The sequence below is a fragment of the Euleptes europaea genome, chromosome 20, assembly GCF_029931775.1.
Source record: "Euleptes europaea isolate rEulEur1 chromosome 20, rEulEur1.hap1, whole genome shotgun sequence".
NCBI lineage: Eukaryota > Metazoa > Chordata > Lepidosauria > Squamata > Sphaerodactylidae > Euleptes > Euleptes europaea.
Window position 1 is genome coordinate 20,801,898 of NC_079331.1, and position 23,539 is coordinate 20,825,436.

At 45.0% G+C, this 23,539-nt stretch overlaps 1 protein-coding gene across 1 annotated transcript; it reads left to right on the forward strand.

Annotated features, from left to right (window-relative positions):
• The first annotated feature begins 1,769 nt into the window (after positions 1-1,769).
• Positions 1,770-21,692, forward strand: MTFMT (mitochondrial methionyl-tRNA formyltransferase). The gene is made up of 9 exons (XM_056865703.1): positions 1,770-1,936; positions 4,407-4,619; positions 7,448-7,570; positions 8,931-9,033; positions 9,677-9,752; positions 10,628-10,719; positions 18,912-18,987; positions 19,862-19,944; positions 21,492-21,692. Exons 1-9 carry the CDS (start codon positions 1,770-1,772, stop codon positions 21,690-21,692), a joined length of 1,134 nt encoding a protein of 377 aa, XP_056721681.1.
• Positions 21,693-23,539: the final 1,847 nt, after the last annotated feature.

Sequence of the window (23,539 nt, forward strand, 5' to 3'; positions counted from 1 at the left end):
CTGGATTTCGATGATGTGTAATAAATTTCAGTTTTCAAAGTTGGAAATTAAGCAAGGTCAGCCCTGATTAATACTTGGACGGGAGACCAGAGACACAAGGCAGGCAATGGGAAACCAACTCTGTTCATCTCTTGCCTTGAAAATCCTGTGGGTAGGCATGTGCATATCAGTAAACCCAAGCCGAAAATAAAGCAGAAAATTGCCATTTAGGCTTATTTTCGGCTCAGATTTCCTGGGAGAGGGGGGAACCCCACTGGAATCAGTCGAGCAAAATAGGCAATTCCCAGAAATCCGAATAATTATTCGGCATTTCCGGTTTGTCTGGGGGTGGGGGCATTTTTGGAGGTAGAGCCCCCAAATTCACAGCATAGCTTGAAGGGACTCTCCTTGCACGACCATTACACTGCAGGTTATACTGAGTCAGACCACAGTCTGGAGGAACTAGGGTTGCCAGGCCCTCCCTGGCCACTGGTGGGGAGTAAGGTTGCCAGCTCCAGGTTGAGAAACTCCAAGTTGAAAAACCGCTCCAAACCACCGCTCTTAACCACTACACCACACTGGCTCCAACCTTTAAAATTAAAACATACTTTAAAACTACACTCTCCATAAAACACACTCAAACAAGATGGCATTTGATGTTCTGTGGTGTTCCTGCTTGAAAGATTAAGGAGCAGGACTGCGGATATGAAAGTCCCTGACTCTGCCCAGTTCTGTTCTTGATATTTCTAGGGAGAAATGGGCACATCTGGACTTGGCATACTTTGTCTCGCTTATCTGCCCTTGCGATTCTTATCTTGTCCCTTTGGGGTCTTTCACCTCAGCCGCCTGGTTACAGAATAACCTTGGCCTCTTTTTTGCCACAGTAAAAATCAAGTTAAGCATTTTCTTCTTCTTTGTTTAAACAGCAATAAAACTAATCCTTTTAGTAGTTTATATCGCTTGAATATGCCCACTAGATTTCGATGATGGGTAATAAATTTCAGTTTTCAAATGTGATTTTATGGATCATAAAATCTTCGCCATCTTGAGCAGCAAGTTGGAATACATGGGATGATGTGATGTTGCTTTCAATCTTTTTTGTGTGTGTGATAGGACGGAGAGAGTGGTGAAGGGAGTCATAGAATCTGTTCCTTGTGAACTGATGTGTATGGGGTGTCCCCAGGATCCTTCCTCTCTCCCACAGAGGTAGAGCCCCCAAATTCACAGCATAGCTTGAAGGGGCTCTCCTTGCACGACCCCCAACGTTTGGTGAAGATTGGTTAAGGGGGTCCAATTTTATGGGGTCTGTGAACTTCCAGTTAAAGGCACTGGGCAAGTAGGTGATGCCTGAGACCCTGGAGAGCCGCTGCCGGCTTTGATGGACCAAGGGTCTGATTCAGTAGGAGGCAGCTTTATGTGTCCATAATTTCATTGTAAAAGTTGTTGTTTTTAATTTTTCTCAAAGGTGCTCCTGAGCCTGCAACAGCGCGACAGGCCGAGATTCAACAGGTGACGCTTCCTCGGCGCCAAGGAAACTTCCCCCGTTGAATTCCGGGAGCCGGCGCGGTTGCCATGGCTGCAGACGCCCTTCAGTCGCCAGGGCCCCTTGGCAACCACCTCGCGGCCATCCCAGAAGGCCACGCGGCTAACCTCACCGTCGCCCCGCCAGGCCTCTTGGCCCCGCCCACACACCGCGGAAGGGGTGGTCGCGCACTGTTTGCGTCACGCCGCCGCCGACGTTTCCTGGCTCCCGGAAGGGGCGCGCGGTGGCGGCCGCTGGCGGAGGGGCGATGAGGGGGCGCATCCTGCGGGCCTGGCAGGGAGGGTGGAGCCGCGGGCGGGGCCGGGCGACTGTGGCCGGCGAGGCCCAGAGGCGGGAGAAACCCCCTTGGCGGGTCCTGTTCTTCGGCACCGACAGCTTCGCGGCCGAGACCCTCGGAGCGCTCCGGGCTGCTCGGTGGGTCACTCGGGGAGGGGACGGCACCGGGAGCTCCAGGGTCAGAGGTCAACCGGAAGCTGAGCCAAACCGGGAGAGGGCGGGAAAGAGACCGATGCAAAATGACGGTGGGGAGAGAAGTTAATGAAACGATAGCAGGGTCTCAAGGGAGTGATGTTATTCCTGTTATTAAATTGGTGACAACAAAGCAGAGGTGCTTTTCGGAAGACAAGAGGCTTGAGGGGCCCTTGGGACCACGCTTGCACCTTTTGTTGCCAACCTCCAGGTGGCACCTGGAAATCTGCTAATTCTCCAGGTGACTAAGGTCAGTTCCCCTGGAGAAAATGGATGCTTTGGAGGATGGACTCCATGGCATTGTACTCCCCAGACTCCATCCCCAATTCTCCAGGTGTTCCCCAGCCCAGAGCTGGTACCACCTGAACACATTAGGAGCCAAAGGAAGGGCTGTGGCTCAGTGGTTGGGCATCCCCCTGGTATTCTGAGGGTCCCAAGTTCAGTCCCTGGCAGACCCAGTTTAAAAAATGAGATAGGAAATGGTAGGAAAGGCTCTCGGAAAGCCACTGTTCCAAGGAGACAAGGCTGACGGTGGTGTATTTATAGTTAACCTTACAATGGAAGAGTCTGATTCCCCCCTCTAATATTTACTTGTGTTAGGATCATAGAGTTGGAAGGGGCCATATAGGCCATCTCGTCCAACCCCCTTCTCAATGCAGTTTCAGCCTAGAGTATCCCTGACAAGTGCTTGTCCAGCCTATGCTTGAAGACTGCCAGTGAGGGGGACTCACCACCTTCCTAAGTAGCTGATTCCACGGCTAAATAACTCTTACTGTAAAAAAATTTTTCCCCTGATATCCAGCCGGTACTTTTCCTCCCGCAATTTAAACCCATTATTGCAAGCCGTACCCTCTGCTGCCAACAGGAACAGCTCCCTGCCCTCCCTGTCCTTAAAATACTTAAAGAGAGCAATCATGTCCCCCCTCAACCTCCTCTTTTCCAGACTAAACATTCCCAACTCCCTCCCCATAAGACTTGGTCTCCAGGTCCCCGATCATCCTTGTCACTCTCCTCTGCACCCGCTCAATTCCGTCCTCATGCTTTTAGAAGTGAGCCCTCCAAAACTGCACGCAGTACTCCAGGTGCAGCCCAACCAATGCAGTGTACAGCGGAACCATGACATCTTGCGATCTGGATGTTACACCTCCGTTGATGCACCCCAAGATCGCATTAGCTCCCTTTGTCACCACGTCACACTGTTGGTTTAGTCTCATGAGGCGAAATCCCTGCTGGATTCTGTTTGTTAGGATTGGAGGCTGCATGGAGCTCTCTTGTCCTGAAAATAGTCGCTCCCGTCCCCGTATCTCCTTGCTAAGTAATTGATTTTGTTTCGAGCGCACTGTCTCTGCTGCCTGTACTTCAGATCAGGAGCTTGGCTGAGTTCCCTCCTGACCTGCAAGTCAAAGGGAATGTCTCACTGACCTTGACAGACCAAGCGTAGCTTTAGGTGCTTCCATTCTTTAAGGCTACAAAGTGCAGACTAGTGGCTTTTTTAAGTGTGACTTGAAACATCTGTCTCGCATATACAGTGTGCAGTCCTTCCTTTGTTTTGGCTCCTGAACGGTTTTGAGGAACTGAAAAGCTGGGAGCCAGAGTGGTGTAGTGGTTAAGAGTGGTGGTTTGGAGTGGTGGAAGTCTGATCTGGAGAACCAGGTTTGATTCCCCACACCTTCACATGAGCGGTGGAGGCTAATCTGGTGAACCGGGTTGATTTCCCCGCTCCTCCACATGAAGCCAGCAGTGTGACCTTGGGCTAGTCACGCTCTCTCAGCCCCACCCACCTCACAGGGTGTCTGTTGTGGGGAGGGGAAGGTGCTTGTAAGCCGGTTTGATTCTTCCTTAAGTGGTAGAGAAAGTCGACATATAAAAAACAACTCTTCTTATTCTTCTTCCTTGCTATTTTGTCATTTTGGTTGGTCCTAATAAGAATATACAGCTATTTGGGGAATTCTTTAAAATGGTCATGTAATCTATGGTGTGTGACAGAGTCATGTATGAATTGTACTTATTTAAATATTTGTACCCTGTACTTCTTCCCAGCAGGGACCCAGAGCACCTTACAATGTCATTCTCTCCTCCATTTTATTCTTGCAACAACCCTGTGAGGCAGGTTAAGCTGAGAGAATGACTGACCTAAGGCTGCCTATTAAGCTTCCATGGCACAGCAGGGGCTTGAACCTGGATCTCCCAGATTCTAGTCCCATACTCTGATCACTACACCACACTCCTGTGAAAACAGTTCACTGCCCCAAAACAGGGGGACTGATAATAAGGACTGGAAGGGAAAGGCAATTATGGTAGAAACAGAGGATGAATTGGAGAGGCACAGGCAGCGGTACGGGTATTGGAGTGATGGTAGCTAGGGAGGTTGTTCAAGCCCTTCCTCAGGAATCTGTTTTATCTCCTCTTGTTGCAGAGAGTTGGGACCAGATCCAATTGTAGATCGCTTAGAGGTGGTGACATTGCAGTCTCACCTGCCGAAGGGCCACGCTGTCAAGAACTACGCAGAGCAGTTTCGGCTCCCTGTCCACCTCTGGCCAGATATCGGGCCCTGTGGGCACTTTGATGTTGGTGTGGTGGCATCGTTTGGGCGTCTGCTGAGTGAGGACCTCATCCTGAAATTCCCGTAGTAAGGCTGTGACCGTGAGAACCACTGATACACGCATCATCTTATTTTACTGATGGGAAAAAATTACATAGAATATTCTATGCTTCTGAAACTGTAGGGGAGATGGATGAGAAAGATGGTGTCTAATCAATCCTAATTCTTTCAGTAAAGGTGGGCAAGGCTTTGGTACGTGAAGCACAGTTTTGTCAGACTTGAACACAGGAAGCTGCCTTATACTGAACACATGAAGCTGCCTTATACTCCCTTGGTCCATCAAAGTCAGTATTTTCTACTCAGACTGGCCACAGCTCTCCAGGGTCTCAGGCAGGGGTCTTTCACATCACCTACTTGCCTAGTCCCTTTAAGTGGAGATGCCGGGGATTGAACCTGGGACCTTCCCGTGCCAAGCAGATGCTCTACCACCGAGCCACGGCCCCTCACAAAGCTTACACACAATAACCCAGAGCCATCCTAATATGAAGCATTGCCTAAGGAGGTACAATCCCAATGTACTCCTTACTGACACTTCAGGTCTAAAATGGTTCAGGTTTTTTACGCTGACTTCCAAGGCAGAAGACATAGGATTTTTACCACAGAGATGCCGAACCCAGAACAGCTGTTCTGCCCCCACAGAGAAGTTTGACTAATGATTGTAAACTGGGTGGCTCTTCCCAATCACAAAGGAAATAAAACTAGGGCTTCCACTGAGAACGCTTGTGCTCCCCAGATACACAGAAAAGGATGACTGTAAATTAACCAAAGCAAGTGCAGGGAATGACCTATTGAACTGCGCATGCTGTGGGAGCCATGGAAAACTGAGTTAAGTTTAAAGGTAAAGGTCCCCTGTGCAAGCACTGGGTCATTACTGACCCACGGGGTGACATCACATCATGACGTTTACTAGACAGAATGTGTTTACGGGGTGGTTTGCCATTGCCTTCCCCAGTTGTCTACACTTTACCCCCAGCAAGCTGGGTACTCATTTTACCAGCCTCAGAAAGATGGGAGGCTGAGTCAACCTTGAGCTGGCTACTTGAAACCGACTTCCGTCAGGCTCAAACTCAGGTCATGACCAGAAATTTAATTGCAGTACCGCACCTTACCACTCTGGGCCACAGGGTTCGTGAGTGCAGTTTAGTGACTGTTAAAAAGGAAGTAAGTGTTTTCAAGGACTTGAGAGTTTGTGGTATCTGGGGGATGGGTGGATTTCCAAATTGTTCTCTCCTGCAGTTCCTCGGGTCATGGTTAATGGCAGCATCAAATTTTGACTAGAAATCTAGACTGCGTGTGCTTCTAGTCTTTTCCCATCTCTGCATGGCCTTGCCTTCTCCCCCTGGTTTGCACTGAACTGCTACAGAAGCCATTTTGTAAAACCTTTGATAAGCAGGACCTTTTGATAAGCCAGCCTTTTGCACAGTTTTACTTGGGAGCAGATCCCGTTAAACTCAGCAGGACTTCCTTCCGAGTAAATATGTGGAGGTTTGTAGTGTAAGCTTGACTAAAATAGAGTAAAATGTAATTATTCAAGGGCCAGCAGGTTTTGATGGGACCCTGGGCAAATGATCTTGTGTGGGACTTAATATGTGCACATGTATGCTGGATGTTTATGCATGAACGTGAACACAGACATTATCCTCCCTCCTGGTGATAACTTATCCAGCACCAATGTGCTTGGCTGCTTCTCTTCCCTCCCCTCTTTCAAGTTACACAGAGTTCATTGGCAGGGCTTGGAATCTGTGTTTGGACTTTATGCACAAGTATTCAGGAGTCAGCCTTGTTGGGGGCCTGGCTACTGCCTGCCACGCACACCCCGGCCAGGAAATACGTCAGGTATAAAATACCAATTGCATACATTTGAAATCTATGTCTATAAAAAAAGTTTGCGTTGCTTGCCAGCATGGTGTAGTGGTGGACTCTAGTCTGGTGAACCAGGTTGGTTTCCCCACTCCTCCATGTGAAGCCTGCAGGGTGACCTTGGGCTAGTCACAGTTCTCTGAGAACTCTCTCAGCCTCACCTACCTCACAAGGTGTCTGTTATGGGGAGAGGAAGGGAAGGAGATTGTAAGCCGGTTTGAGACTCCTTAAAAGGTAGAGAAAATCGGCATATAAAAACCAACTCTTCTTAGGAGCGGCGGACTCTAATCTGATGAACCAGATTCGATTCCCCACTCCTCCACATGAAGCCAGCTGGGTGACCTTGGGCCAATTACAGTTCTGTCCAAACTCTTTCAGCCCCACCTACCTCACACGGTGTCTGTTGTGGGGAGAGGAAGAGAAGGCGATTGTAAGCCCGTTTGAGATTCCTTAAAAAAAGTAGAGAAAATCGGAGTATAAAAGCCAACCTTCTTCTAATTGTAAGATGATGGTTTCCTCAAGGGCAGGGGCATCGAATTCAATTGTCACAAGGGCCAGATATGACATAAATGTCATTTAGTTGGGTCGGGCTGGGTCATGCCTCGCCAGCCCCTATTGAGTGGGAGGGAGGGGGGTGGCTGCCTCAGCTGACTCGCAGAACAAAGTGGAGACCATTGGGTCTCTTGAACAGTTTTAAAAGCATGTGGACCCTAAATCGCTTATTCCAAACGATAATGTTTTGAAAAGCATCTTGTCACAGGCTTCTGCTTTCTTCCTCTGTCCCCTTTTCCTCAATATTTTTCTTTCTGCACTTCCTGCTGTTTATTTTTGGGGAGGGGGGCAGCATTGATAGTCTAACTACTATTTGTTTTGGCATTTATGCAGAATGTTAAGATGTAATTTTTTTTGTTAGTAATCCCTCAAATGGTTAATCCCCACTTGTATATGTTACAGAATTACTGGTCCTATTCTAATTTCCAAGTGTTCTGATTCAGTGGTGTGCTGAATGTCCATCCCAGCTGCCTTCCACGGTGGCGTGGCCCTGCGCCGATAATCCACACGATGCTCCACGGCGATAGAGTCACTGGGGTGACGATTATGCAGATCAGGCCGAGAAGGTATCACAGCTCTTTCATTCCGTAATACGAACCCTCTAATTATTGTTAGTGACTTCCCCAGTGTTTTAAATTGCATTTGTGCTTCTATTGATGCTTGGCTCGTTAAAAGATGGCACATGTTCCAAGCTGAGGGTGGTGCACTTTCCTTTTTAAGAAATCAGGCCTGCTCCTCAGTTACTGGAGAGAATAGGTATGCATCATGACTAGTATCCATTTTGACTAATAGCCACCTCCTCCATGAACATGTCCACTCCCCTCTTAAAGCCAAGGCAGCCATTGCCACATCCTGGGGCAGGGAGTGAACATATGAACACATGAAGCTGCCTTATACTGAATCAGACCCTTGGTCCATCAGAGTCAGTATTGTCTACTCAGACTGGCAGCGGCTCTTCAGGGTCTCAGGCAGAGGTCTTTCACATCACCTTCTTGCCTCATTCCTTTAAATGGAGATGCCGGGGATTGAACCTGGGACCTTCTGCATGCCAAGCAGATGCTCTATCACGGAGCCATGGCCCCACAATGTAACTAACTTAACAATTAAACAAGGTGAGCACAGATTGTTGCCTGATAGTGTTGGCCCATCTTGCTCAGGTGATGGTTACTTTGACGGACAGCAGCTGCCCAGGATCTAAGACCGTGAAGGGGCCTCTTTCACTTAAACAATGATTCATTTATCTTATTCCCCTTCTGCTTCCGCTTGCATACTTCGTCGTATAGAATCATAGAATCATGGAGTTGGAAGGGACCATACAGGCCATCGAGTCCCACCCCCTGCTCAATGCAGGATCAGCCTAGAGCATCCCTGACAAGAGCTTGTCCAGCCCCTGCTTAAAGACTGCTAGTGAGGGGGGCTCATCACCTCCTAGGTAGCCAATTTCACTGTGGAATAATTCTTACTGTAAAATTTTTTTCCTATTATCCAGCCAGTACCTTTCCACTCATAATTTAAACCCATACTTGCGAGTCCTAACCTCTGCTGCCAACAAGAATGGCTCCCTGCCCTCTTCTAAATGACAGCCCTTCAAATACCTAAAGAGAGCAATCATATCCCCCCCTCAATCTCCACTTCTCCAGACTAAACATTCCCAGGTCCCTCAGCCTTTCCTTGTAGGGCTTGGTCTCCAGGCCCCTGATCATCCCCATTGCTCTCCTCTGGACCCGCTCCATTCTGTCCACAACCTTTTTGAAATGAGGCCTTCAGAACTGCACGCAATACTCCAGGTGTAGCCTGACCAATGCAGTGTACAGTGGGACTATGACATCTACATCAGGACTATGACATTGTTCGCAATCTGTTTTCTAGCTGTATCTTGATCCCAAGTAAGTAGAAAAGTTTAATGCACACGTGTTTTATTTTAAGGTTCGATGTAGGTCCTATTATCAAACAGGAAACCTTTCCCGTCCCGGCCTTCTGCACAGTGAAAGAACTGGAGTCACTCTTGTCCAAACTGGGTGCAAACATGGTGAGTTGGTGTTCCTTTAAAAAAAAAATTCTGTGATGTCTCCAGAATTTTTTGCTGAGAGAAGTGTTCCAGACTACTTACGCATCAGTGGAACCAAGAGCTGGAAGCCCTGCCTGCCAACTTGGAAGGCTTTAGGAGAGGCATTTTCATGGAGGAGTGGGCTATCCATGGCTACTAGTCCAAATGAATACTAGTCATGATGCATACCTATTCTCTCCAGGATCAGAAGTGCATGCCTATCATATTAGGTGCTGTGGAACACAGGCAGGAGAATGCTTCTGCAGTCATCTTCTTTGTGGGCTTCCTAGGTGCACCCGGTTGGCCACTGTGTAAACAGACAGCTGGACTTGATGGGCCTGGGTCTGATCCAGCAGGGCTTTTCTTATGTTCTTAACACAGGCAGGAGAATGCTGCTGCAGTCGTCTTGTTTGTGGGCTTCCTAGAGGCACCTGGTTGGCCACTGTGTGAACAGACGGCTGAATTTGATGGGCCTGGGTCTGATCCAGCAGGGCTTTTCTTATGTACTTATGACACCACGTTGCTGGTCAATCAAAAGATATAAAGGGGGGTATTGCTGAACATGAGGCTTGCTTCTTCATAGATAATAATATATTTGGCGGTGTGTGTGTGTTCCTTCTCACAGCTCATTACGGTCCTGCAAAATTTACCGGAATGCTTACAGAATAAGAAAGAACAACCAAAGGAAGGAGTGACGTTTGGTATGTGCTGACCGTTAGGTAAAACTAGTGGATTTACAGTTTTCATATGATTTCATTGGGGAGGGGCTGCAGCTCAGTGTTAGAGCATCTGCTTGGCGTGCAGAAGGTCCCAGGTTCAATCCCTGGCACCCCCAGTTAAAGGGAAGAGGTGATGTGAAAGACCTCTGCCTGAGACCCTAGAGAGCCACTGCTGATCTGAGTAGACAATACTGAGTAGACAATACTGACTTCGATGGACCAAGGGTCTGATTCAGTATAAGGCAGCTTCATGTGTACTCTCTGAAACTGACACCTATGTGTAGCTTAATGCTATAGTAATATGTCAGTTATCTTTGGGGAGGGGCTGTGGCTCCGTGGTAGAGCATTTACTTGGCATGCAGAAGGTCCCAGGTTCAATCCCTGGCATCTCCAGTTAAAGGGACTAGGTAGTAGGTGATGTAAAAGACCTCTGTCTGAGACCCTTGAGAGCCACTGCTGGTCTGAGTAGACAATACTGACTTCGATGGACCAAGGGTCTGATTCAGTATAAGGCAGCTTCATTGGTTAATTTTGAGGGGGCTTCTCCAGAATCAACTCTGTCATTTTTCATCTGTGACCACTCCCCCTCCCTCCCTTCCTGCCCGCCAGAAAATTCACTAGCCAATTATTCTAATGAATAACCTTGAGGAACGTGCCTGGGAAATGGGAGAGGCTTGAGAGCATCCCTTAGTTTGGGGGGGCCTTCCAATTTTTCTGCCATGCGCTTCAGTGAATAAATAGTGATCTTGTGATTGTTTGAGCTGTAGGCTCAGTTTAAAACAAAGCTGGTGGGTAACGTTAGAGATGGAAGGTCCGAACCGGTGGCTGTCTGATGTCTCTTGCTTCTGTTTTTAAAGCTCCTAAAGTCACTGTTTCAATGAGCTGTGTCCAGTGGGAAGAACAAACCTCTGAGCAAGTTCTGCGGCTGCATCGTGCCTTGGGAACAATGGTAAGACCAGCCTGGCAGATACATGCAGGAGTGACTTAGCCTGTTAAGAGCCAGCGTGGTGTAGTGGTTAAAAGCGGTGGTTTGGAGCGGTGGACTCTGATCTGGAGAATTGGCGGACATGAGCAGCGGATGCTAGTCACAGCACTCTCAGCCTCACCTACCTCACAGGGTGTCTGATGTGGGATGGGGAAGGGAAGGTGATTGTAAGCCAATTTGATTCTTCCTTAAGTGGTAGAGAAAGTCGGCATTTAAAAAACAACCTCCTTCTTCTTAACTTCTTTAAAAAGAGCTAGATTCATGCTCATATAGCAGGCTGATAGCCCAGACTAGCCCTGCCTCGTCAGAGCTTGGAAGCTAAGCCGGGTCGGCCACAGTTTATACTTGTCTGGGAGACCACCAAGGAAACTTCTTTAAAAAGAGCAAGATTCGTGCTCATATAGCAGGCTTTTAGCCCAGTCTTGTCAGAGCTTGGAAGCTAAGCAGGGTCGGTACTTGGATGGGAGTTGGGGGCTAGCCCAATCTCCTGAGAGCTTGAAAGGTAAGCAGGGCTGGCTATAGTTAGTACTTGGATGGGAGACCACCAAGGAAAAGAGGTTGCTGTGCAGAGGCAGAAAATGGCAAACCACCTCTGCTTTTCTCTTGCCTTGAAAACCCCTCCATCTTGAGACTTCCGGTAGAGAGCTGATCTGAGCGCCACGTTTCTCGGGACCTCCAGAGAAAATCCAAGAAGCGCTCTAAATTGGGGTGCTGTACAGCACCCCAACCGGGTTCCTAACTAGTGTACTGGGGAGCAGGAATACCCCTGCAGCCGAGAAGAGCGGTTTGACTCCTGAACTCTCTGAGGGAGCTTTTTTAAGTCCCCTGGAGGTTTGGATGCTTGTCCCGCCGGCATCGAGGGATACGACATCGCCACGATCGCTTCTTTGGCATTAGGCTCCGATCTCCTCTATTACCATCAAAGAACAACATAATAAAGGAAAACCTCATCTCCTGAAATCCAAGTGAGTCATTAGAACTCTTTTGTTTTTACCTTGAGTAAGAAGTTATGGGGGGCTGATAAAACCATCTATGAACTCCGCGTCTCTCCTCCCACTGTTTAAGTTGACTTTCTAATGAAATATCCATCAGATAAACCGGCAGGAACTCTATCAATTTGATCAGTACATAGACTAAACAAACAGGACTCTTTGATTGACACTGTTACTACCAGTTGGATGCGGCATTGTTGGAAGGGGAGGGAGGAACGAAATCCCCCCCCTTGATTTGTGGCATCTTTCCGGTTTAAGGAGTCCTCCAGCCACGTTCCTTTGGAAGTGACTCACCTTGGAACCGGAAGACAACAAGCAATTTTAACTTGCTGCTCTCTAAGGCACTGAAGCAACAACATCATCGGAGAAGAAGGTCGTAGGACCAGAAGTGCGTCTCCCTTCTGTAACCGCCAAAAAATCTCTGGATCAGCGAGAGGAGGCTCCACGTCTTTGTAACTTCCTGTGTATTTCCTGCTTCCTGCTTCATTTGCCGACCTAGAGCGTCTTCTACTAATCGGTATTTTAAAATCAAAAGCCCCCTTTTTATACCAATTGAACAATTTTGACATCATTTATTGTGGCGAAAATGTAATACACACTGATTTGAACGCCTTATACCACAGGATCAGGCTATTGGGAAACTGCCAAACTCTTCAAACATTATTCATATTGTAAATGTCTGGATCCCGTCCAAGATCTGGATCTTTGCATAGCCCTGCATTTCCAAAACCTAAAGAAACCACGCAAGAAACAGCCATAGAAAAGAAAGTGCAAGAGATGCTAGCCAAACAATCTGAAGCATTCGCAAAGCAGTATGAACAAATGTCCAAACAGCAAGACCATCTTGCACAACAAATGGAACAACTGACCTCTGTGATCACTACTCTTGGTCAATCTAGTCAAACTATCAATCAGAAACTTGATGCTGTGACAGAAGAAATTAAAGATATGAGGATCCAGGTTACAACAATGAAAGCGGACATGACGACAATGGATACTTCATTTAAAAAGGTGATTGAAGAACAAAAAGAGATAAAGAAGAAAATGGAAGGACATGACAGACAACTAGATGTAATACACTCCCAAGAAGACACAGTCAAAGACCAGCTAACCATGATGGATTTGAAGGTGAGAGAAGTCAATCTTCGTTTACGAAACCTGCCTGAAGATCTTGGTGATACCAGAGAGACCATGATAAAACATTGGCTGACCTATTTCAAATAGATGAACAAGATCTAGGTCATGCAATAAATAGAATATATAGGATACCTTTACCGTCAAGATTAAAGAAATCCAAGCCTAGAGACATTATGATCTCCTTCTACGACATTAGGATGAAAGACATTATGATGAAGTTTCATTATGAGAAACCCATTGTTGTAGGGGAGACACCATTAGTAATTCTTAAAGACATTCCTCGACATCTTTTGACACAGAGAAACATATACAAAGACTTTACTATGATGCTGAGGAAGAATGGAATAAGGTATCGATGGATATTGCCACAAGGACTTTTACCTAGAAAGAGGTCAGAACAACTGTTACTTCGTTGGCGGATGCTGGAAAATTCATGAGAAAATATAAAAAAGAACTAATGGGTCTCACTCTGGAACAAGAATGGGAACAAGATCAAGAGGAAGAAGACCTGTCATCAAAAAGCAGCTGGTGGATATACATCTTAAAACTTATTTCTTATAATTCAATCACCATGGCTAAAGTAATTTCATGGAATGTAAATGGACTGAATAAAAAAGTCAAAAGAGAAAGGATTTTTAGACTTTTGCAAAAACAAAAATACTCGCTAATCTGCTTGCAAGAAACTCATATCTCAAAAAAAGATAGAAAGTACTTGGAAAGGCAAATGTTGGGACAAGTGTTTATTTCATCGTCTAAAACAAAAACCAAAGGAGTAGTTTTATATGCTCAACCCAATTTAAATCCTGAACTTGTTTATAAAGATGACGAAGGCAGAATAGTGATAATTAGAATAACAATATTGGGACAAAAAACGATGGTAGTTGGGATCTATGCACCAAATGAAGGAAAGGCCAAGTTTTATACACAACTTCATGACATAATATTGCAATATGCTGAAGAACAGATCCTGTTGATGGGAGATTTCAATGGAGTCACCTTGCCTACTTTGGACAAGAAAACTAAAGCCAAAGATGATAAAGAAGGATGCCTTCCAAAGAACTTTTTTCAAATGACGGAAGAACTTAAGCTACAGGACATTTGGAGAACAGCTACAGGACATTTGGAGAACAATGAATACATCTGCTAGAGAATATACTTTTTATTCAGCAAGACATGATTCTCACTCCAGAATAGATATGATATGGGCAAGCAAATCAATCTTCACTCAGTTACGTAAAGTTCATATTATACCAAGAGCTTTTTCTGACCACAATCCTGTTTCATTTGAATGGAATAATAGACAAGCATTTAGATGGAGATTAAATGATAAACTTTTGAAAGATGAGAAAATACAGACAGAATTATATACTCTTATCAAAGATTTTTTTTGAAATTAATATGAATGGAGAAACCACCTTGAATATAGTTTGGGACACTTTTAAAGTGGTACTCAGAGGTTTTATGATTCAGAAACATATGGCATGGAAGAAAAAACAGCTACAAATAACAAACAATATACTTTGGGATTTACAAAACTTATTTCGGAATCACAAGAAAATAAGAAAAATATAATCTTGTTGAAGATAACTGCTCTTAAACATCAGTTAAATTTGGTGGTTTCAGAAGAGTTGAATACAAATTTGAAATTTGCAAAACAAAGTTATTTTGAACAGGCGAATCGTCCTTGTAAATTTTTGGCCAATCAACTAAAAGACTCTTTTTTTAAAAAAATCATTGCTAAAATACAATCTGTAAGAGGATCGGTCTATACAACAACTGATATACAAAAGGAATTTGTATCATATTATGCAAAACTAAGGAGCCCTGTGGTGCAGAGTGATAAGCTGCAGTATTGCAGTCAAGAGCTCTACTCATGACCTGAGTTCGATCCCAACGGAAGTTGGTTTCAGGTAGCTGGCTCATGGTTGACTCAGCCTTCCATCCTTCCGAGGTCGGTAAAATGAGTACCCAGCTTGCTGGGGGTTAGGGAAGATGACTGGGGAAGGCACTGGCAAACCACCCCATAAACAAAGTCTGCCTAGGAAACTTCAGGATGTGACGTGACCCCATGGGTCAGGAATGACCTGGTGCTTGCACAGGGACCTTTACCTTTATGCAAAACTATATCAAAAGGATGACCTCTCAGACAAGAAGATAGAAAAGTTCTTGAATTCTATAAATATGAAAAAACTATCCTTAGCTCAACAAAAAGCTATTGATGCTCCAGTCACTTCTGAAGAACTAGAAGAAGCTATTGCTAAACAAAAAACAGATAAAACCCCCGGACCGGATGGAATAACGGCTCTGCTTTATCGAACATTTAAGAAGAACTTATTGAACCCTCTTCTAATGGTTTGTATTACAATATTAGATACTGGGATACCACCTGAAACATGGTCATACGCTTTTATTTCATTGATTCACAAAACTGGAACAGATTCTAAAAAAGTAACAAATTATAGACCCATTTCTTTATTGAATGTGGATTACAAAATATATGCCTCGATTTTGTCAAATAGAGTCAAACAATTCATTAAAGACTTAATACATGAAGACCAAGCAGGCTTTGTCCCGGGAAGACAAATTAAAGACAATCTTAGGGTTCTATTGGATACACTGGAGTATTATGAACAAAATAATCAACAAAAAGCAGCCTTTGTTTTTCTTGATGCTGAAAAAGCTTTTGATATGGTTTCTTGGGACTTCATGAAAAAGTATTGGGAAAAAATGAACTTTGGTGAACGATTTCGGAGAGGCATAAAAACTATATATAGGAAACAAAAAGCAAAAATATTGGTTAATGAATCAGTGTCAGATAATTGTACTATACAAAAAGGGACAAGACAAGGATAATGTAAGCCCTTGGCCCAGTCTGAACCAGAAACCACATCAGAGACAGTCAGGTCCAAAGAAGTTGGTTTTTACTGGTCATATAGGTTAACAGAGCACAAAGAAAAGGTGACAGCAATGGAGCTTGCTGGCTTGCACTTGGTAATATAAAAGCATGGAAAAAAGCAAGAGATTACAAAACACAAACAGCGCTGTGGTTCCCACAGCTTCAAAAGGGTTTAGGCATGCATAACAGTCCTTGAGTCTGGTCAGTGGGAAAACGAAACTAACTGAGATACAGGCCTGACAGATGTCCACTTTCTCCTTTGCTTTTTATTTTGGTCCTGGAAACTTTGTGTTGTGAGATAAGAGAAACAGAAGCCATCTGCGGTCTACAAGTAAATAAACACGAATTTAAAATGAGAGCATTTGCGGATGATCTTCTGTTAATTTTGGAGGACCCAAATCAATCAATGGACAAATTAATGGAAATACTGAATTCATATGGCCGAGTTTCAGGATTTAAAATTAATCAAGAAAAAACACAAACAATATTGAAAAATCTTTCTGAAGCAGAGCAGAAGGACTTTGTGACTACTACAGGATGGGAGAAAACAAACAAAGTGAAGTACTTGGGTGTCTGGATTTCTACCAAGAACAAAGATCTGATTAGTAATAATTATTTCAAATTATGGGAAATAATTTAAAAAGATATGCTAAGTTGGTCTAACAAAAAACTTTCTTTTATGGGACGTATATCGACAATGCAAATGAACATATTACAGAGGATATTATTTTTATTCCAGAATTTACCTATTATTTCCCGAGCAAAATATTTCAATGTTTGGAGGAAAGATCTATTGAAATATTGTTGAAGGCTTTCACGGTCAGTGTTCATTGGCTCTTGTAGGCTATCCAGGCTGTGTGACCGTGGTCTTGGTATTTTCTTTCCTGACGTTTCGCCAGCAGCTGTGGCAGGCATCTTCAGAGGAGTAACACTGAAGGACAGTGTCTCTTAGTGTCAAGTGTGTAGGAAGAGTAATATATAGTCAGAAGGGGGTTGGGTTTAAGCTGAGTCATTGTCCTGCAAAGTATTAAAAATAATGTGCTAATCATTGTCCTGTAAATATCAAGATAATGTGCTAATGAGGGTACAATGGTTCCACATTAACATACCACACCCTCATTAGCACATTATCTAAATAAAGCGGGAAAAAATTGGGACATGATCTACAATGAAATAAGACTGATTATACAGAATAATATATCCAAAACGCCTGAGATGATGCTACTTAGTATGATACCAGACTCTATTTTAACTCAGAGATCATTTTTAATATATGTCACCACTGCTGCAAGACTGATTTATGCAGCTAAATTGAAATCATCGGACATTCCAGACAAAAGAGATTGGATACAAAAAATGCTGGAACTGGTGGAAATGGCAAAACTTACTGCATTGGTAAACCAAAAAGACAATGCACAATTTATGGGTGAATGGGAGGCATGGAGAATTTACTGTGAAAATGAACTTCAAATGGGAGAATTTAAGGGTTATTCATTGATCTAATCCATTTTTTATTATTATTAAGGATGTTTTTATAATTAAAATGTATAGTCATTATAACAAGGTTAATTTGAAGAAAGACAATAATTATGCATGAATTGAAATAATATAAATTATATTTTATTTTATTTTTGATAAAGAAATACATTTACATATATGTAACAATATCAGGATTAGAATTTTATACAAAAGAGTATACAGATTTATAATGAGATAGAGTGAGGTGAAGGGGAAGTCTTTATATTTTATTTTTACATATTTGTATTTTCAACAATAATTCATTGCTTTTTGTTTTCCTTTGATGATTTATATCAATTGTTGAACTGTTTTTTTATATACTTGAAAAATAATAAAAATTATTATAAAAAAAGAAAAGAAAACCCCTCCGTCCTGGTGTTGCCTTGAGTTAACTGCGACTTGACGGCACACAGTTATTACTCTTAGATTCATCGTTGGAAGTATGTGGCAAATCCAGGGCTCCTTTTATTCTGTTTCTGTCATTTGTGCTTGCGGACCAACAGGCCATGAGCAAAACAAATTCAGTAAGCTCAGTAATACAGAGATAATCAAGCATACAGGAATACCCAATTCAGAATATACAGTTAGAAGAAAGTGTCATTAAAAGCCATAGATAAAATTTTTGCCATGGTGAAAGTTACATTTGGATCGGTATCAGCCAATAGCTTTGCTGCTGTCTCTTGCTTTAGAGCAGGTCCCCACTTCTGAATGTATAATCCAGTTATCTCTGGTGAGGTCATGCTTTTTTACGATTGATTACACAAATGCCAAACGGTATCCAAAATTTAGGGCTCTGAGTCTCCACCTTGTCACCTGCTTGCAAGTTTCTGGTTAGTTCAAATCAAATCAAGTTTATTTACAATCAAAGACCAGCAACAGTTGACAAAGTTCCAGCCATATTAGTTGTTAGTTACTTGACAAGGCAGCCGGCCATAAAGTAGGGTAGTAATCACTTGGAAGCCCTTGCATGGGAGTTGGCTTTACAGACTGTAGTCATCTCTTGAGATGTTTTTAAATGGTTTGATGAGGTTATACTTTATCTGCTCACTGGCAAAAGGATGGGTATTTCAGTACAGTTTGTTCTGTTCTTTCGTTTTAAAGTTTAACCACGCTCAGATAGCATACGTGTCTATCTCACGGCTGAGCTGGCGTCTGTGAAAACATCACTGGCTTCTGTTGATCTCCCCCCCCCCCCCCCGGCTGCACTGAAACGGACTCTCTTCTAACTTGGCTGTTAGACTTGATGTTGATGGTATTGTCTTCTGACAAGAAGCATCTCAAGACCCCCATCAGAAAATAGGGAAATTATTACCAGCGAATAGTTGCAAAACCTGGATTAGTTTAGCTGATATGAGACTGAATTTAAGTTCCATGAATAATTTATCCTTCGCTGCTTTGTCGGGGAAGGGGCTGTGGCACTGTGGAAGAGCCTTTGTTTGGCATGCAGAAGGTCCCAGGTTCAATCCCTGGCATCTCCATCTAAAAGAACCAGGCAGAAGGTGATGTGAGAGACCTCTGCCTGAGACTCTGGAGAGCTTCTGCCAGTCTGAGTAGATAATGATCACCTTGATAGACTGATGGCAGCTTCATGTGTTCATGTGCCTCTTTTTCAGATGCCCCTGCAAACCCTGTGGATGGGCACAGTTATCAAGCTGCTGGATTTAGTGGACGTGGACACCGGACTTCCTGGTATTTACCGGAATATTTTAACATTCCCAAGGATAAAATGTTGCACAGCTGGTGGTTAAGGAAAACACTGGAGGAGCTTATATAAAATGAAAGGGCTCTTTGCCCTTTGCTTGCCCTTGATGTTTCCAAGAGGATTTCTTATGAGTTGGCTCCCTGCTGCAATTCAGCACAGCCCCAGGCAATGCTTTTGACGTGTCTGAGGTTTCTTTAATGACTGGCAAAGGGTCAAACCAGCATATCGAGGAAATAGCAGGTGCTGTTGTATCCCGTCATGGCAACAAAGACCCAACTCTACAAATGCAACTTAAAATGCCCTCTTGGGTTTGCCCTCTAGAATAATTTGGACGACGCAGGGCTCCGCAGGGAGTACCTTTCAGTGCCTGCTTCATCTAAACTGCAGAATTCTGAGTTGCTTCCTTTGGGAGCTGGCCAAAACCTCCACAACCTTTTGGGAGCGTCGCAAGATCTTTTCATTTGGGATGACTTTAGGTGCCTAAATAGAGCCAGCGTGGTGCAGTGGTTAAGAGCAGTGGTTTGGAGCGGTGGAGTCTGATCTGGAGAACCGGTTTATTTCCCCACTCCACATGAGTGGCAGAGGCTAATCTGGATAACCGGGTTTTTCCCCACTCCTACACACGAAGCCAGCTGGGTGACCTTGGGCTAGTCACACTCCCTCAGCCCCACCTACCCCACAGGGTGTCTGTTGTGGGGAGGGGAAGGGAAGGTGATTGTAAGCCGGTTTGAGTCTCCCTTAAGTGGTAGAGAAAGTCGGCATATAAAAACCAACTCTTCTAAATTGGAGACAGGCGGGAATAACTTAACAATTGCCTGTTAGAGAAAAGCAATGCATGGAACACCTATCTTTTGCATTCAGATAGGTTAGCAACCGAACATGGAACAACCCCTGGATCAGTGATCTATCATAAGCAGTTGCAGACGTTGATGGTTCGTTGCAAGGTAGGTTTGGTGTCCGTTTCCTCCTTGGCTTGGCTGTTCTAGGTCTTACTGAGAGAGCACATAATAGTTGCTTCTGCTGTCTGTAAAGAGAACCAAACAATTGCCCCCACCCTCCAACCACTAATATCCCTGCTTGCCCACCACCAAGTTTTTCACACAACGCATAGTTAATTGGTGGAACTCCCTGCCCCAGGATGTGGTGATGGCTGCCAACTTGGAAGGCTTGAAGAGGGGAGTGGGCTTGTTCACGGAGGAGAGGGCTATCCATGGCTAATAGTCCAAATGAATACTAGCCATGATGCATACCTATTCTCTACAGCAGCCGTTCCCAAACTTTGTGAATCATGGAGCACTTTTCAGGCGAGACATTCAGGCGAGAGCACTGATTTTCACCTAGCACCTATATACTAAACTGAATGACAGTAGTATTTTTCTTTCCAGTCTCTTCATGGAGCACTAAGAGATGTTTCATAGAGCACCAAGTACTCCATGGAGCGCAGTTTGGGCACCGCTGCTCTACAGTATAAGAGGAGCATGCTGATTAGGTGCTGTGGAACACAGCAGGAGAATGCTGCTGCAGTCATAGAATCATAAGGGCTGGAAGGGACCACCAGGGTCATCTAGTCCAGCCCCTGCACAATGCAGGAAATTAACAACTACCTCCCCCCACATCCCCAGTGACCCCAACCCTCCCCCCGCCATGCAGGATCCCACAATCAAAGCACTCCCGACAGATGGCCATCTAGCCTCTGCTTAAAGACCTCCAAAGACAGGGTCTCCACCACCCTCCGAGGCAGCACATTCCACCATCTAACAGCCCTCACTGTCAGAAAGTTCTTCCTAATGTTTAGGTGGAATCGCTTTTCTATTAGTTTAAATCCATTACTCCGTGTCCTAGTCTCTGGAGCAACAGAGAACAAGCTAGTTCCCTCATCAACATGATATTCCTTCAAATATTTAAACATGGCTATCATGTCTCCCCTCAACCCTCTCTTCTCCAAACTAAACAAACCCAACTCCCTAAGTCTTCCTCATAGGGCATGGATTCTAGACCTTTGACCATTCTGGTCGCCCTCCTCTGGACACGCTCCAACTTGTCAACATCCTTCTTAAATTGTGGAGCCCAAAACTGGACACAGTATTCCAAGTGAGGTCTGACCAATGCAGAATACAGTGATAGTATTACTTCCCTTGATCTAGACACAATACTCCTATTGATGCAGCCCAGATTTGCATTGGCCTTCTTTTTCGTCTTGTTTGTGGGATTCTTAGATGCACCTAGTTGGCCACTGTGTGAACAGACTAGTGGACTTGATGGGCCTTGGTCTGATCCAGCAGGGCTTTTCTTATGTCCTTAGTTTCTAAGATTTCATCAGGCATGTTTCTCTCTGCAACCATGCGCTGGAAAGCTTGGCTGAAAGGCAGAATTGCAAACAGCAGGGGAATGAACTCTGTGCTAGATTCCTTGCCTGTGCAGCACGCTTATAAGTTTGCTGGATGTGCCGTCTGAAGGCTGGCTACCATCTGTGCACCGTTTCCCCTTCCAGGAAGGTTGGGTTGGCGTCAAAGCCCTGGTTTTAAAGAAGAAGCTGACCGCCACCGACTTTTACAATGGCTACCTGCACCCATGGTTTCAGCAGGATTCCAACATGCCTCCCGGAGAGTGCAGGTTCCACACGCTCAAGCCACCCGTGAAGAAAAAGAAGCCAGAAGGAACAAGACTCCTTGTGAACAACAGGCAGCACTGATGGGGCAAGGCCTTCCTGGGTAGAAAACCTAGGTACCTGGCAAGACAGGTAGTTGGGACTTCTCTTGTTGGATCAGCACCTGAAGTGTGATGCTGGTGGCTGATTGCATGGCTGTCGAGCACACCTGAGAACTGTAACAGTGGAAGGGTGAAAGGAGCCAAATCTGGCAGAAGTGGTATTGTCACATGATTGTGGTGGGTCTCCCCGAGGAATTCAGGCTGCCAGAGAACCCTGAATGGTGAATTCGGGGGGGGGGGGGGCTTGGAAATTGACCTTCAGCTTTCCAAGACGGGTTTACTAGCAGCCTGATCCTGACCCTATGAAGAAATGATGCATTTCGTTGTGTTAAAAGTGCAGGATTGCAAAGCTGCTAAGGCAGCAATCGCACCCTTGCTGTATCACTGGGCAATAAATTATTTTTGTACATGTGGCTCTCTGAAGCATTCCTTCTTGCAGTTCCTGAACAAAGACTTAGGTCTTTTATGCATGGGAGTTTTACCTGGGGTTCGAGGCTCTCTTGACCCACACTTTTCTGTTCCGAATCCTAAAAATGCTGTGCATGTTATTGTTTGCCCTGGAGAAAGTCCTCGGGTTTCCGGAGTACTGCAGAATCACCAGTAGAAATCTAGAAGCGCCTGAGTCCCTGCTCCTTGAAAACGCTGTAGTGCTTACTGTGAGAAAAACGTCACCCCCTATCTCCCCTCTCCCGCGCTTTGGCTTATGCATGGAAATGGGGTCGATTTGACCCGGGCTGATCTGAGGGGAGATTGAAGAATTGCGTTACAACAGGATCGGGAATACCCGGACTTTGCATGGGCTGGCCGTGAGGTCATCTCTAAGGGATGGAAAACTCAGGCATAACCCCAGCGAAAACTGAGTCTGACCAGTGGAGAAAATAAGTCAAAGCGCCCATGCATAAAAGACCTTAGAAGCTTTTTGTGGCCTAAATTCCCTCTGGAATGCCATGCCTGTGGGATGGGGCATGCCCAGTAGCAACCGGGGGGGGGGGGTTATCCACGCATACATGTGTGAACCTGTAATATGCATCCTACAGGCTAGCATTATGGAATGAGTAGAGTTTTATAACAGTAATGAGTATCATGTCACAGATCTCCAGAGGTTCTATTTGGTTTGGGGCTCCCGGGCAGTTTCCCCCTCAGCCACTGGCCATCCACTCACCTTCAGCAAAATTGCTTTTTATTTATATACCTCACTTATGCCCCACCTTTCTCTTGGCCACAGGGACCCAAAGTGGCTTACATCATTCCTCCTTTGTTACCCACAGAACAATCCTGTGAGGTAGGTTAGGTGGAGGGAGAGTGATTGTCCCAAGGTCACCCGCAAGCTTCCATGGCAGAGTGGGGATTTGAAACTGGGTCTCACAGATCCTAGCCTGACGCTCTCAACTACTGCACCACTCTATGTCATGTGTTTTCAGACAAGGTTCTGAGACCAAAATATAGCTGTGTCCTGATCCAGGTGCATCTAAAGACCCAAGTTCTGTCGTGCTCTGAACCCAGAAGCAGGCAGACTCTGATGTGGAGACCCAAGTTCGATTCCCCACTCCTCCACATGAAGCTTGCTGGGTGGCCTTGGGCTACTCACAACTCTCTCTGAACTCTCTCAGCCTCACTGACCTTGCAATGTTTCTGTTGTGGGGGGAGGAAGGGAAGGCGATTGTAAGCTGCTTTGAGACTCCTTAAATGTAGAGAAAAGCAGGTTATAAAAACCAACTCTTCTTCTTATCTCTGTAGTCTGGAGACATTTCTTGTAACTTCCAGAAAGTCTCGTATTAAAGACTCAGTTGAGACCCAGTGTGGTGTAGTGGTTCGGAGCACTGGACTCTA